Here is a 14769-nt window from a genome sequence, read left to right on the forward strand (position 1 = left end):
TTTCTGGACACAACGCAAACAGAAACTGCAAGGAAGAATAATTAACCTAACAAAGTTCAAACTCTCTTGCCTTTCCTATTCTTGCTAGTGTATGGCTGTGCATCTATTCTTGTAACTAGGTGCAACCTTCTCTATCTAGATTTCTGTCTGTGTATTTTCATGTGAATACCACCAGCCTTAAAATATAGGAAGGGTAGTTTCTGATGGGATCAGTTAAATAAGACATTTCTGGTTTCAGCCTTTTCTTTAGCAAGACAAATGAAAAAAATCACCTGGGTTACTGTCTCTAGGTTGAAATGTGTTTAAACAAAATGATACTATTCTCTTAATGTGCTGTTTGGCATTGTGTCAAGTAGACGGACTTGCCTGATGGTAAATTTTTGTTATACTTTGTTTACAGCCTTGTGATCAGTGGAGTTGGAGAAGCTATGCTTGTTTACACTGAAAGGACAGGCACGTAAAGAGGAACCAGATCTCACCAGCTGGAAAAAGAGCTGACTTGCAGCCTAGAGACCCTGTCTTGGATAAAATGCAGCAGCAGGAATGAAGAAGTGCAACCAAACACGAGGAAAGAGACCTATTGTTTTTTATTAAGAAAAAAAAACTATGCTATTAATAGTGCTGGTAAGGGAGCAGCATAGTTGGCAGTATGGTTAGGAGCCTTTGCCTCAAAGCACAAAACAAACTCTTTCTGATTGATGTGGTTAAGGAAAAGCTGCACTGTCTCATGCTGATGGCTCTGTGTGAGAACCTCTCAGTAGCAGCTTCTTGCACAGGGAACTGAACTCAGGAAAAGCAGCATTCCCCACAGGATGCCCCCAGTTTTTTTGTTGGAAGCTGACAGCAGGTTGTACCAAACAGTGTCAGAGCCCAGATCCTGCTATGAATGCAGGATCAGGAAGGATGAATTTTGTCTCCAACTGTTCTGTAAGCAGCAAGCTGCCACACACAGGTCTCTAGTCACGTCATCTGAACTGGCACGGTGACTGAGGCCATGGGGCTTCTGGAGATAATCCCCTTCTGGAACTGCGGCAGTCTGACAGCTTTGCAGAATGGGGAAATCAGCAATAAATCTCAGTATCTGTAGTGATTGCTCTTTGTGTATTTTTTTCCTCTCCCATTCTCTGAGATTTCTCTTAAAATCTGCAATTTTTGTCAGCTGGAGGGGGTGGAGGGACACATACTGTTCCCAGCAGTGGTTTGTCTCTTAAATTATTGCAAGAGGCAACAAAGATTATGAGCCTTTAATGAATGTCATAAAGAGTGTAAGGCAATTCATCTCAAGAGTTCTTAAAATAATTTCATTTCTGGTTGCTTAATGGCTGTTAGAAATTAGTCTTGATATATGAGTGCCTGGGAAAGCAATCTGTGTGAAAGTAATATTAAAGAATGACTTGATAATGTTGTGGGGAAGGTCTACATGGTAAAAGGAGCTTGATAACAAATCTTCAGTGAGGAGAAGGACTTGTCTCACATGACATTAGATATCTAAAGTTTATTCCCTTAATCTAAGTTGACAAATTTTCCTTCATAATCAGTGGAAGGAGAGGAGTGCCCTCACAGAGATGATTTTTCTTGAATAGATTGCTGTGTTAATATGACTGAAAGACCCTCTGGAAGTGCTTATCTCTGTGTAGATGGAAACCAGGTGACTAGTCTAGACAAGACACATGGCTTTTAGAAGGCTACAGTTAGCGGAGGCATATCTGCTTCAATCTAACAAATTCCACCAGCTGGGTTTTAAAGTAGGGCTGTTATTTTAAACGTCAAATAAAACACCATAGTTTAACAAAGAAGGTAAATTTTACAAAGGATTGCAGTCAATTTTATGACTGGAGAGTTTTAGGTAAAGATTAGTTGGTTTTCAGAAAAAAATGCTGTAGTTTAAAAAAGAGAATTCAGAGAAGTACTCTGGCCTGTATTGTACCTGAGTTTATCCCAATTAATCGCAAGGGGTCTGTTTATACTGGCATGTTGTCCATGTATGTTGGGTCACGCTCTGGCTTGAGTTTGGAGTGAGCCATTTTCTTGCCAGGTGGTAAAATTCAGGTCTGGGAAGAAAGGGGGAGAGAGGGACAAGCATGAAAAAAACATGTGCTTGAAGTTGAGCACTAGTCCTGAAACCAACATGAGCCACATGGCACGGGGGGGTTGAGCCCGTACTCAAGCCCAGTGAGCCAAGACACACTGGCCATGGCCCCGCATGGCCTTCCAGTCTTTGAATTCAGACATTGCTGGCAGTGATGGCTGCAGAATGCTGGCCTTCCCCAGACAACTAGCTCTGCCAGCCAGTTGTGACAGTATGGTAGGATCCTTGCTGTGCCACCTTTCTGCTGATTCTGAAATGACTAGTGACCCTGGGAGACCTCATGAGAGTCCCTGTGTGATAGCTGAGGTTTTGCAATCATAGCTGGAACCTTTGCTGTGGGAAAAGCTCATCGTGTACCTCTCTTGCATAACTTTCAAGGATAGGCTGCAGCCTGGATTTTTTTCTTCTTCTCTCTTGTTTGTGCTGTTCATAGCAATTTACCAAAACCCAGAACAGCCCGTTTGCTTTTTTGCTGGTGGTCTTAGTGGAAAGCCAGTGGCCAAATCAGCAGCCAGGGTTGCTGTAGCATTTTAATTGCAGAGGGTGTGCTTGGGGCAGCTGTAAGAAGGTTGTTTGGCTGCAACAGGCGTTACTTTGTCTGGGCTCTGGGAGAATTCAGCCTCTGCAGCTGCTGAATTAGTATCTCCCTGCATAGTAAGTGCACTACCTTTTTATTTAACTTCATGCATGTTAAACAACAGTGAGCCGTTTGCGCCTGCTTTCATTTTTGTGCCCTAGTGCAATGTGCTTTTCTAAGCAATGTGGGTTTCTAAGACTCTGCTTGATGTAAATAAAATACTGCAGATCTAAATTGATTTGACACATAAATCAAGGAAGCAGAGTTAACATGGAGTTGGGCTCCTCTGTCAAACTTGGCTGGGAAGAAAAACCACCCTCTGAACCAACCTGACCTGCTTCAGGTGAGGATAAATCTTGCAGACCAGCACGAGGCTTGTCAGTCTTGCTGAAGACTTGAAGTAGGGTGGAAGTGAAACTTGAGGGCCTTCAGAATCCATCTGTGCATATTCAGAGTTGTCTCAAGGTGCTAAAGGCATGGGTTGGCTTCCTTCTTCCTCAGGCCATGGCAGAGGTGACAGCAGAACCGGGAGTCTGGTGTGGCAGCCACCCCTGTGGGAGTGCCTGCAGCCAAAGGATCCTTAAGCGACGTTACCTGTGAGCCGTCGGAGGGTTAGCCCTGCTGTAGGGGAAGAGATTGTGGAGAGAGAGCCCTTTGGAGGGCTTCTGGCTGGTGGAACAGTGGTGCCTTTGTCAATGCATGTGTGCTAGGGTGGAGACATCAGCCTGGAAATGGTGAGCTGCAGCATTTGAAGAGCCCTGAGATGGCAACTCAGCTGGCAGTTCAGAACAGGCCTGCCATACAAATCTAAAGGTGAGCTGTGGAGGGCACCTATGGGAAGACCTTGGGCCCCCACTGCTGCCCTTGGGAAGGGGGGTGCATTCCCACCAGCAGCACCCAGGGGAGAGGGGGTACAGAGAGAACTGGTTGGGCTCCCTGGGCCCAGCAGCAAGCAGCCCCAGACCAGGAGGCGATTACAGCAGACGGGAAACATGGAGAGGACAGGCAAGTACTGGCTGCTTGCGGAGGCTGGTGACTGGAGGGGTTGGGGCAGAGCAAACCTCATGATCTGAGGAAGCAGCAGCCTGATCTTTAATTCAGCCCTGCCTCAGAAGGGGGGGATAGCGCATGGTAAAAAACAAACTTCAGGTTGTTATAATGATCTTGGAAGCAGGAAACCTCAGAAATTCAAGTTTATGATGGCTCTTGCAAGACTAGTGAACAATGATGTTCAGTAATTTAGAGAACGAATATGCAAAGATGGTTTATTTATATCTAATTGACCTTTTTTCTAGTCAGTCAAAGATACAGACACACAGCTCTGAGGAAGGAGAAGTTACTTTACGTTCCAAAGATGCAATGACACCAATTAATGCCTGAATGCAGAGCAATGGGTCTGTAGCTCAGCTGGTAGAAGAACCTGTGGTTTTGTCAGTATCTGTCATTTGAGAAACTTACCATCTGAAGGCTCCCCAGTTCTTGGGCCGTCAGCACATGGGGTGAGAGAGAGAAATTGGAGTGTGCTGGTCTTTCTGAGAGGCAGCAGATCCCTGGAGGCTGTCCCGTCACATTGTTTTCACATCCACTGGTTTCGAATCAAACCACTCTGACAGAGATGGTCCTGAATCGTGTAATGTCTTTTTGATCTTATCTTGCTTGCACTTTTATTTTTCCAAATGTCTTTTTTTTTTTTTTAATTCCACAGTAATTGGTTTGGGGCAAGGCTTGTATTATCTGCTGCAGAAGCATGAGTCAGGCATGTGGCTGGCCTTTGTGATAAAGAGCCTCTACTTAAAGCCAAGTGCCATCGGAAGAAGACTGAAATAGTAAAGCTGCTGAATGTTGACTACAAGTGGCTTAGTAAAATGCAGCCAACAGAGAGGCTGTTTCTAAACAATCTTCTGGATCTGGCAGCTGTGACATAGCTTCCAGCAGAAAATGTTATTAAATGAACCTGATGCTTACCACTGAAGCAATTCTGTTGTTGCTTATTGCTGCGTGGTTGTTGTGCTTCATGTTGGAAGAGAATCTATGCCAATCCTTCAGCACCACTTTAACACTGAAGCTGAAAATCTGCAGAACAAGTGATCATAGCTTTTAAAATTATTTTTAAATAAAGCGATGGACCTATTAAAACACTTGGTAAGGGATACAGTTCTGTTTTACTATTACTCTTTTAAATACCTATGTCCAAGTTGGTGGATAATTGTATATATATTTATGTTCTTGTTTCCCATCCTCAAACAAGAAGATGTAAAGAATTCAAGAAATGTGATGTCAACATAGGACATGTTTTGAAAAGGATGCTTTTATTAAGTGTCGTAGAAAAGTTAGTTGTTGGGAGCTGCACCAAGGTTTCCTTCAGCTTTCTTGTACCTGTAAGCTAAAGGAGATGGTGGGGTGAAGAAAACTCCATGGCAAATTTGTCTTGCCCAGAGCAGAAAATGAATGAACAGCTTTCAAACAGATCATCTGCTACTGTAAACCAGGCAACAGGATCAGTGTGAAACTTTAATCCTGTTCCAGAGGATAGACACAGGGACAGGCTCATTTTATTTGAAAAGAAGGCGTGGGTGAGAGGAAGAAGATTGGGGGCAGGACGGAAAAATATTGAGGCCAAAATACTTTTGTACCAGGTGATAAAATGGGATGAGATTTGCTTCTGAAAAATGTATTGCTTGTTCATAGTTGTTGTTTGTTTGTTGTTTTTTTTTTTTAATTAGGGCATATTATAAATACACGTCAGTTTAGTCCCAAAAAGGAATTAGAGGATCCCATGAAGGTTGTGTAACCATTTCCATATTGATTGTCTGGTTTGAGAAGCTTAACCCTTTTTTAACTATGCTTTGAAAATGACATTGTGTAAGCCTTAATTTTTCTAGAAAATGGACTGGTTTTTGGAAGAATGGTGGTGAAAAAGTTGTGCTGTCTTGTCCTATTCTTGATCACCAAGGTGACTGAGGTGGGGAGTGTGCCTTCTCTTTACTATCGGGGATGGGAAGCAGTCACACAGTGTTCTACCTTTTAATAAACATCTTGGCTTCCAGAATAGGTGGAGGTAGCCAGTTGGCATGTTAAGTTCTTGATTTGATGGTATACAAAAAGCTCTTTGAAAACCACACAGAGAGCATGCTTAGTATATTTTGGTTTACACTCTGTCATTAAGATTTAGAAACATATAGGTCAGAACTTGTTTGATTGCTAGCCTGTTGCCTGTATAGAGAAGAATATAGTAAAATGGGTGCGAGCCTCTTAACACTCCCGCCTGGCAATGGATGAAATCCCGTGACTGCATTCACAGACATGACTGTAGGAGACACTGCCTAATGTCAAAAACTGAGGATGCCCAAGCTTTTCTTCCTGCTGTTTGCCATCAGCAGTCCCATACCTTTCATGACTCCCCACAAACATCATTTTGAGAGGGAGGCAAACTTGCACTTTCACTGATGAGGCTGATGAAGAGGCGGTTGCTCTACCCTAAGATTCATGTTGGTTCAAGTACTTGCGGGTCAGTACACCTTGGGAAGCAGACATAAGGCCCATTTTCCTGTAGGAGTTTGATCCCTGTTTACACTTCTGATTTCTGTACCCACTGCCGATGAGGAAAGCTGGTGCACCAACAAGTTTGTTTATGCTGGAGTTGCAGGCATCCGATGCCTTGTGATACTGTGTAAGAACAGTGCCTGCCTGAGGCAAGCTGACTGAATAAAACAAGCCTCCAGCACAACCCCTTCAAAACTGATAAGGAGAAGGGTTGATGTTGTTCAGAGGATATGGATATTCAATTTGAGAAACTAGTAGTTTGGAGTTAAGCTCATTAGGCAAAGATGGAAAGGAAAGGTGGAGGGCTGGGAATGCCATGTGCTATGCCTAAGCACAGGAGTATCACTAACACCAGATAGATTAACAAGAGGGTTAAAGTTTCTGGTAAGAGCACTATGGTTCAAGCATGAAGTTGTTGTTAAGCAGAAATGTTTTGCAGACTTGCAAGTGCCCAATGCAAGAACTATGCTACTGTAATTAGCAGTCACATCGCAAAAGCAGAAAGCATTCATTGTCTGGGGTGGGAAACACCGCAAGGCAAATATTTTGCAGACCTTCCTTTGAAAGCTGTGTAGACTAAGTCTGGCTAATCATCCCCTGTAGCCCTGGCTGGAGATGGGAACCAGAAAGGATTTTTGCTGTTCCTCTGTCATGCACTTTCTGGGACACCAAGGGGTGAGTTTTGGCTTCAGACAAGGCATGGAAAACTCTCAAGGAGTCACCTCTCCCTTGCTGATGCCTAGAAATCAGTCTGCTCCTTGCCTTCTCAGGGGAGGGGTCCCTGTGCCTCTGTGCCAGTGACCTCCATAAATTCACAAGTTGACAAATAAAGTTCATTCAGGTTAGAGCAGTCAGAAGAAATTTTAATTGAGACCCTCCATCCCCATGAGTCTGCAACCCTGCAGGCAGTCCAATGCCAGCAAAAGGACTGTCAGCGTGTTGCCAGTGTTGCTCCCTGTGATCAGACCTTACAGTGAGTTTCTTCACTTAAGCTGAATAACAGAAATGCCAAACCCATTTTGGTGTCACTGGAGATCAAGCTAGAGGTAAAGTTGTATGTGACTCTGCAGGCATTGCCCTGGATCTCGCTTGCCAGCACTTTGAATGACCCAGTTGACTTGTGTGGTTAGTGGAGGACATCCCGATACCTGTGTGAGAGACACAATAAATTTTAGCAGGCAGAAGAAAACAGCATCCAAGTTCTTCTCTTTGCCATCCTGCTTCTGGCTTTTGCAGTGCTGAACACTGAGATCTGCAAATCATTCCAGTGACGGCTACTCCAAAAATGGAGTTGAACTTGTCTTTCAAGCATTATGCTCCTTCAGGGCAAAGTTAATTGTTTTCTCTCATTTAATGTCTCCAGTTATATTCAAAAAATTAGGATGTATGATAGACACAGAAGCTAAAAATTTCAGCAAGGCAGCTTTTATTTCTTTATTATACTTGTCTTTTCATACTGTCTTCAGCATGGGTGCTCCTTGGGCTTATTATTGATGATGAATAAGAACAGACTGTGCGGAGATTAATACAGATGGTTGTAGCCTCAAGACTTGATGAGCCGTAACCAAAGAAAATAAATCTCTACTTTCAAGGAGAGCCTTACACAACAGAATTTCATGTGGCTCAGCTGTATTCAAAGTGGAATATTAAAATTGCTGAGCAAAGAATTGAATGACTTGTGTTGTGAATAGCCATGCTGTATGGGTAAGTTGCTTACTGAAGCCTCTCAGATGGAAAAAACTCAACTATATTGTTTTCTTTTGGGTTAAAAGAAACAAGCAAACCCATGAAACAAACCCTCTGTGATTCAGAAATCTTTGGAGAAAAGCAGTGCAGTTCACCAGAGCAAATGCTGAATTACAAAGGCAGCGCCACTGTAAATTTTGACAGAGACATCCTTAACCTGCTGCCACAGAAATTGGCATAAAAGGTAGAAAATAACTCTTCCCCTTTCCCTTCAAAATCTCTCTCATGTTTTTTTTACTTTTCTTGTTTCTGAAAACGTGACACAAGGGCACCATTCTGGTTCAAACGTCTCTTTGAAACCATGGAAAGTCAGTTTTAAAGGAGTAAATGCAGTGGAAAACAACCGAGATGATTGTGCAACCTCTTGCCGCCGGCATCTGTGGCTTCAGCAGCCCATGGCAAAATGGGGAGAGTTTTCTACACTAGAGGAAGCTTGGGTCTATTACTGTGTTCTGCACAGTGAGTTAATAAATCACATCTTCTTTTAAAATGATGCAAATTAAATCGCTTATCAGTCAATCATAACACTATTCACTTTGTATGGTCTTCAGGCTAGATACAGCTCCCTTAAACAGATGGTTGTGCCGGTGGGAATGTCTTAGGCTGTGGCTTCAGTTAGGAGGAGGAAAATAAGGGAATATTATACTGCAGCAGCTCCCAGTCCACTCGATCATTTCATCCAAAGGTAAAGACTGGAAGGGTTTTGCAAGTGATTATGCTTTTTAGGGAAAGAAGAGAAGGGAACATACTCTTAAAGAGCCAATGTCTGTCATGTTGGTCTCTGAGAGACTTCATGAACTCACTTCATGACAAATTCTTTCATAGGCTGTAGATTCAGCTATCTTGCCTTAATAGGAAGGGTCAAAGTACTCTGAAATATTTTTGACCACTCCAAAAATATATTCCTGCTATAGAATTCTATCATCATTTTCCATGTGATGGTTTAAAAACAAACAATAAAGCAAAACCATGGCATGAGATTTCAGCTGGAGCATTCTTTAAGGTTTTGGAGTTTGGGGTTATTTTTCTGGTATAGGATCTATTAAGTTTCCATGTCATCATACTGGTTTCTTCTCATCCTATATTCTATAGTAGTCCTATATAAATAGCCATGGTTAAAGTTATGCTAAAAATAATATTTCTTTTATTTATTGCTACACTGTTACCTGAAAAAAAACCCCTGAGGACAGTATTGTTATTATATCAATCAGTAGGTTTCAGAACAGCAATTCTGCTTGTTTTTTCAGCTTTTTCTTTATCTATTTTTCCCCTTAACAATCTCATTGCTAGGATCTAAGCTCAGTTGCACTTTGAAAAGTCTGTTCACTGATTTACTGTCTTCTGCTCTGCAGACAGCAGCAACCCAGGTGTAGATGGGTTTCCATGTGCCTTGATAGGCTTCTCCAGTGTCTGATCACGTCTTCAGTAAAGGCTACTACCATGACTTCTTCCAGCTACTCAGCTGCTTATTTTAATGAAACTAGAGAATGATGTCTCTGAGGTTCCTATCATTTTCTTAAATCTAGTGATGGGTACAAAAGCAAGCAGGGGATGCCCAAGTGTCATCAGCTGTGGCTCAGATCTTTAAGAAATTAAGGAGAGAGTAACTTGGATGGTTAGCAAATTTAGTGTCACAGTGGTAGATGTCCTATCGTATATGCTCAAAAGATCCATTTTGCAAAGTGTCTGAACTTCCTGGTGAGGAATATTTTAGTTTCTTAGCCCTGTGGCCTTGAAGACTTGCATGCTACCCTCCTTTATCTTTCTAAGGATCTGCTTTGGGTCACAGATTGCCATTTCTTTAATATTTGTCTGTAATAACTGTACTGCCACCATCAATTAAATTCACCAGATATTTTTCTTCCTGGCCTCCTGCAGCTTTAATCTGAAACTTTCCATTTTCCTGTCCATGGACACCATCACAGCCTGAACAGAGTCCAATTTTCCATTAATGGACACAGCAGGCTTTTAAAATAAATCAGATGAAGGGTGGAGTCTGCAGCTCCGGATGCACCATGTGAAAGAGTCAGCCAGACCCAACTCCCAGCACTGCACCAGCTTCTTTCTGTTTATCTTTGTGTTTATTGAAATAATAAAAGGTGAACGATAAGGAAGGGGAAAAAAAAAAAAAAAGAAAAGAAGACACCTAAAAAGCATCATTCAAGCATAAAGCACTTAACAAGGAATAAAAGAGGAAACAGTAACTCCTTAATCCATCTACATGATCCATAATTTAAACTGTGATATCTGAAATGTTCCTTAGAGAGTACATCTGAATGCAACACCTTGTATGCTCCACTGACTGGTAGAGGTCTAATGGTGTGGTATTTCTCAGATTAGAGGAAAGTGGGTACTGGACAAAAAAAAAAAAAAAAAAAAAAAAAAAGAAAAGTAATTTTTTCTTCTATATAGCTTGTTGTCTTAATTCAACTCCAATCTGTACAAAAATAAGATGATATACAGGTCACCCTGGAAGACAGATGGCAGCTGATGGAGTCTTGGATTCAGAAAACATTAATGAACCTCTCGGGCTGTCATGGTTGATGAGCACTTTGCATTTCTGGTGTTGGCTTTGTGTGCATTGTAATTTTTGCCCGTGGAAAAATGCTGATTGGTGTCTAGTCTCTGCTGCTTGTTGGAGGACATTTCAAGCACTCTGTGCTTTTGAAAGATGTGCATGTAATAAATGCCCTGGGATTGCTTATAAGCTTGAGTTGGTCTAGTTTTGGCTAGAAAAAATGCACACAACTAGAAGAGACTGAAACTGGAACAATCTACTGATGTTTGGAAATGTGTTGCCTTTGTCCATCTGAAAATATCTAAATCCTGCTTAGAAGTTTCATTAAAATGCTTGTGCTCCATGAGGAGCTACAGTGCAGTTCGTTTGTGGGTTGCATCACGGGAGATCAGAGCACAGACAAAGCCCTCTTCGAATAGCTCGCTTTTGACCTTGAAGGCAGAAAGAAGGTTGCTAACGACTGCGTATCAACCACGCTGTTCAGCACCCTTTAGTACTCTCATAACTGGTGGGAGAAGAGAGGTCCTTCTCTTAAGAAGACATGATGATGATGATGATGATGATGATGTTGATGAATGGGTAGTGATTGCTTCAAGACTCCTTTCTTTAGGTGGGTATGTCTTTAACATGCCTCAGTTCTCCCTTTTCCTCTAGGGATGCTCACGTGGACAATTGTAGTGACGGCCCCTTGCTTCCCTTCTTGTCAGTGCTGTGGGTTTCCTTTTAAAGGAAAGCTGAATGGGCGGGTGGGTGGGTGCACAGCCAGGTCTTACCTCAACATGCAACCAAGAGGTAGCCAATGTATACAGGTGGGAACCAGGCCCACCAGGCACTCCTGCCCTGCGCTGAAGACAGAGCTAATACTTTTCCCAATGAAAAAAGGACTGCATGTAGCAGTTAATCAAGTCAGTTGCCTCACAGGCTGTGCTCTCATCCACAAATGTGAGACGGCGTGTGGAAGGTGTCTGGGCCTCCGGTTAGGGGCCTTCACACGCACGCTGTACTGCAGAGACATCCAGCTGCCAGCAAGTGGGGAGGGGCTGGGGAAACAGCATGCTCTAGACCGTTAATCCAACTCGGATGCTAACACTTCAGTCATTTTTGCTCTGAGTGGGATGAGAGCAGTTTAGAAATAAAAGCTTTTTATCCATCTTTTTAAAACTTTACAGCTGCTATGTTTCTAAATTAGGTTTTTATCTTTTTTAACAAAAAACCCAAAACAATCAGGCTTCTTCAGTTGCCAGCAGAAAATACCGCCGGAAACCACAGACTCCCATTGTTTTCTGCATATTTATAATTTGATGAACCGTTCCTCCTTCACACAGCGTGTCGAACTGTTCAGCTCTGCAATTCTTCTGAATCTAATCCTGGTGCATTATCATCCCTCCCCATCCATGGTGGCTGTTTAGTCAAGCCCACGGTGAGGTGCGGAGGAGTGGGGGAGGCCGTCACGCATGTGCTGCTTCGCCAGCTGGGCACTGCCACGTGTGCTCCTTGCAAGAATTGGGGAGCAGACCAGCACATAACATGTCTCTTGTGCTTACAATTTGGTAAGCTTGCTTTTTTTTTTTAGCACGCTTATTTGCCATCTTACCTGCTTTTTATTTTATTTTGTGTGTATATGATGATTGGCTAAGTGTGAGAAAGGGAGAAAGAGCTGAGACCTGGGAACTCCCAGGGAGCTCCCAATACACAAACAGATAGGCAAAAATTTAGGGACCAGTTGGGGGACCCTTTTTGTCTTCTGGCGTGAGAGACTAAATGTTGATGCTGTGCCTGCCATTCTTGTGCTGCAACACAATGCGTTTGTCCTTTGTAAAAACCCAGCACAGTGCAGCTGTGTGGGCAACATAAATAGTTGGTGTGGCAACAGTGGAGAAACAGGTGGCTTGAAGTAATATAAGGTAGTCTAGATGTCTCCAGACTTTTCCTTGCTGTAAGGCTCCAGCCTCTACAGGTGCTGAAGAAAAGCTTGTCTAAAGCTCAGTCAAAAAACTAAAAGAAAATTCCATTATTCCCTCTCCTAAATCAATAAACAATCCATTCCTGGTAAACCTGCCCAGGGGATTTTATACTGGTTTGTAAATAAACCCTTCTGCCTCTTTTATCCTCTTGCTCTCCTAGTCAACTCAGAGTAAAAACCCTCCAGCTCTTGGTAGAGGAAATCAATGGGGGAGAAGGACACTTGTCCTTTGTGTCTGTATGTGCTTGGAAGGAAAAGAGAGGAGTATAAAGGCCAGCTCATGGATGGTGAACTGAAAATGAGGAAAATTTAGGTCCTGTGCCAGTGGTTCTGAAAACCTGGCTTGTACCTCTTCTTTCTCAATGGACATACCCACTTTTGTTAGCCAATGCAACACTTCACTGCACTTGGAAGGTCTTGGAAGACAGTTATTTTCTTGCCTCTCTCTTTTCAGTATCTTGTCTAACTAAATGCCAGAACTTTGTTAAGAATAGCAGCTGCTGCTGAGGACACACACACACCCATCCCAGAGTTCCCATAGGGAAGAGATTTCAGTTTCAAGTTAGATAAAATACTGATATGAATTCAGAAAGTTATAAATTAGTCACCAGTGAAACTTGACTGCCAATTGGAAGGCTGCTTCTGGTTTGAGGAATTAAGTCCTGGAGCGTCTGTCTGAACAGTGTAGCAGAGGCAAGGGTCCTAACTGTTTTAAGCTTATGCTCAGCAATATTATGGAAAGAGGTGTATGACAGGCTAGAGGAAAGCATAGAAAGGCCAAATAGCCAATATTTGGCTCTCACTAAGGGCAGGAAGTATTTGCTGCTCAAGTCAGAAGCAACTTCAGCAACTTCTTAGTCCCCCTGCCTTGCTCTGAATGTATACAAACCATTTTCCAGGATCACAGTTCCTGCTCTTTCCCAGTAGCACACTATAAGCATTGCTTCTCCTCTCACTGGTGGTCCTGGTATTTGCTCCTGGGGTCTGGGCAAGGGTTTTTTTTTTTTATAGTGACTGAAAAGCTCTCCCCTGAGCTCATCAGGACCAGCAGGATCCAGGCTGAGGTAGGGAGTCTCTGGCTGTATGGGCTCACAGTGAAGTTGGTGGGAAGGAGCAAGGTTCCGGATTTCAGAAAGGCTTTTTCGCTCATGTGCAACTTTCTTTGAAGGGATGCACCTGCAGGTTTTTTCCTCTTCTCCCCCAGCCCCCCTTCACTACAAAGTTTGCAATGGAAGATGAATAAGTTTGTATCTGCCTCCCACACTCCTTCCCTCCCTCCCCAAAGGTGCAATTTGGGACAGATTTCACTCTTAGCTAGCAATGTTGGCATTGTTGCTGTGATTGCTCAGTCTCTCACCTCACTAAACTACTGATACCTTTTTTTTTTTTTTTTTTATACATGTTTAATGTGGGGCCTCGTGCCAAAATCCTTTAGCATCGTGGGAAGGTGTTATCGTCTCCTAACAAACTACTCTTCATCACTTCCAGGGAAGACTTACGCTGTGAGCTCCGTATTTTAGGAGGCTGGAGCAATTAGCTGAAGTTGTATCATTTAAACACATTATAGGCTATCCCAAAACAGCCATCGCCTATTAGTGAGTAGTTCTGGAAAATTTTTAGTAAAGCATTTTTCTGTATATTTATATGTTCTGAGGTCTGTGTATATCCAGCTAATGTTTGTATTGCCACAAATACAATTTACTGCTGAGGGTCTCTAGAGAACCCAGACAGTGATGGGTAGAGGTAGGGAGTGAAAACTTTTGCATAAATTTATTAATGTAAAATGAAAACACACAATAAATGGGTGTTGTTTGGTGAGACCGCCTAGGTAGGTGTTGGATTTAGGGGGTCTCATAGGCAGGAAAAAATAGCTTGACTGCCAATAGGTGGTGGATAATCGGGTGTGTGCACACATGAATGTCCAGAACTGAACTTTCAGCTTCCCAGATGGAAGCAGCTGCTTGTGAATTACAACTGGTAAGGGGGCCAGTTGTAAATTTTACTACCACCTGGACTAAACTGAAGTTTCAATAAGGGTAAATGCCGGGTGCTGCACTTGGGCCACAACAACCCCCAGCAGCGCTACAGGCTTGGGGAGGAGTGGCTGGAGAGCTGCCAGTCAGAGAGGGACCTGGGGGGGTTGATTGACAGCCGGCTGAACAGGAGCCAGCAGTGTGCCCAGGGGGCCAAGAAGGCCAATGGCATCCTGGCTTGTGTCAGCAATAGCGTGGCCAGCAGGGACAGGGAAGGGCTGTCACCCCTGTACTCGGCACTGGTGAGGCCGCACCTCGATTCCTGTGTTCAGCTTTGGGCCCCTCACTACAAAAAGGACA

The 14769-nt window shown here is 43.1% G+C and overlaps 1 protein-coding gene across 6 annotated transcripts in view; it reads left to right on the top strand.

Moving 5' to 3' along the window:
• TMEM241 (transmembrane protein 241) overlaps positions 1-5014 on the top strand; it is a 62123-nt gene extending 57109 nt beyond the window's left edge. For all 6 annotated transcript variants that reach the window (XM_074899086.1, XM_074899087.1, XM_074899088.1 and 3 more), the window contains one exon: positions 401-5014. In XM_074899086.1, the coding sequence (XP_074755187.1) occupies positions 401-445 (45 nt within the window). In that variant the 3' untranslated portion in view covers positions 446-5014. The remainder of the gene's footprint in view (positions 1-400) is intronic.
• Positions 5015-14769: the final 9755 nt, after the last annotated feature.

The sequence above is a fragment of the Athene noctua genome, chromosome 2 (assembly GCF_965140245.1).
Source record: "Athene noctua chromosome 2, bAthNoc1.hap1.1, whole genome shotgun sequence".
In the NCBI taxonomy this organism is placed as follows: Eukaryota; Metazoa; Chordata; class Aves; order Strigiformes; family Strigidae; genus Athene; species Athene noctua.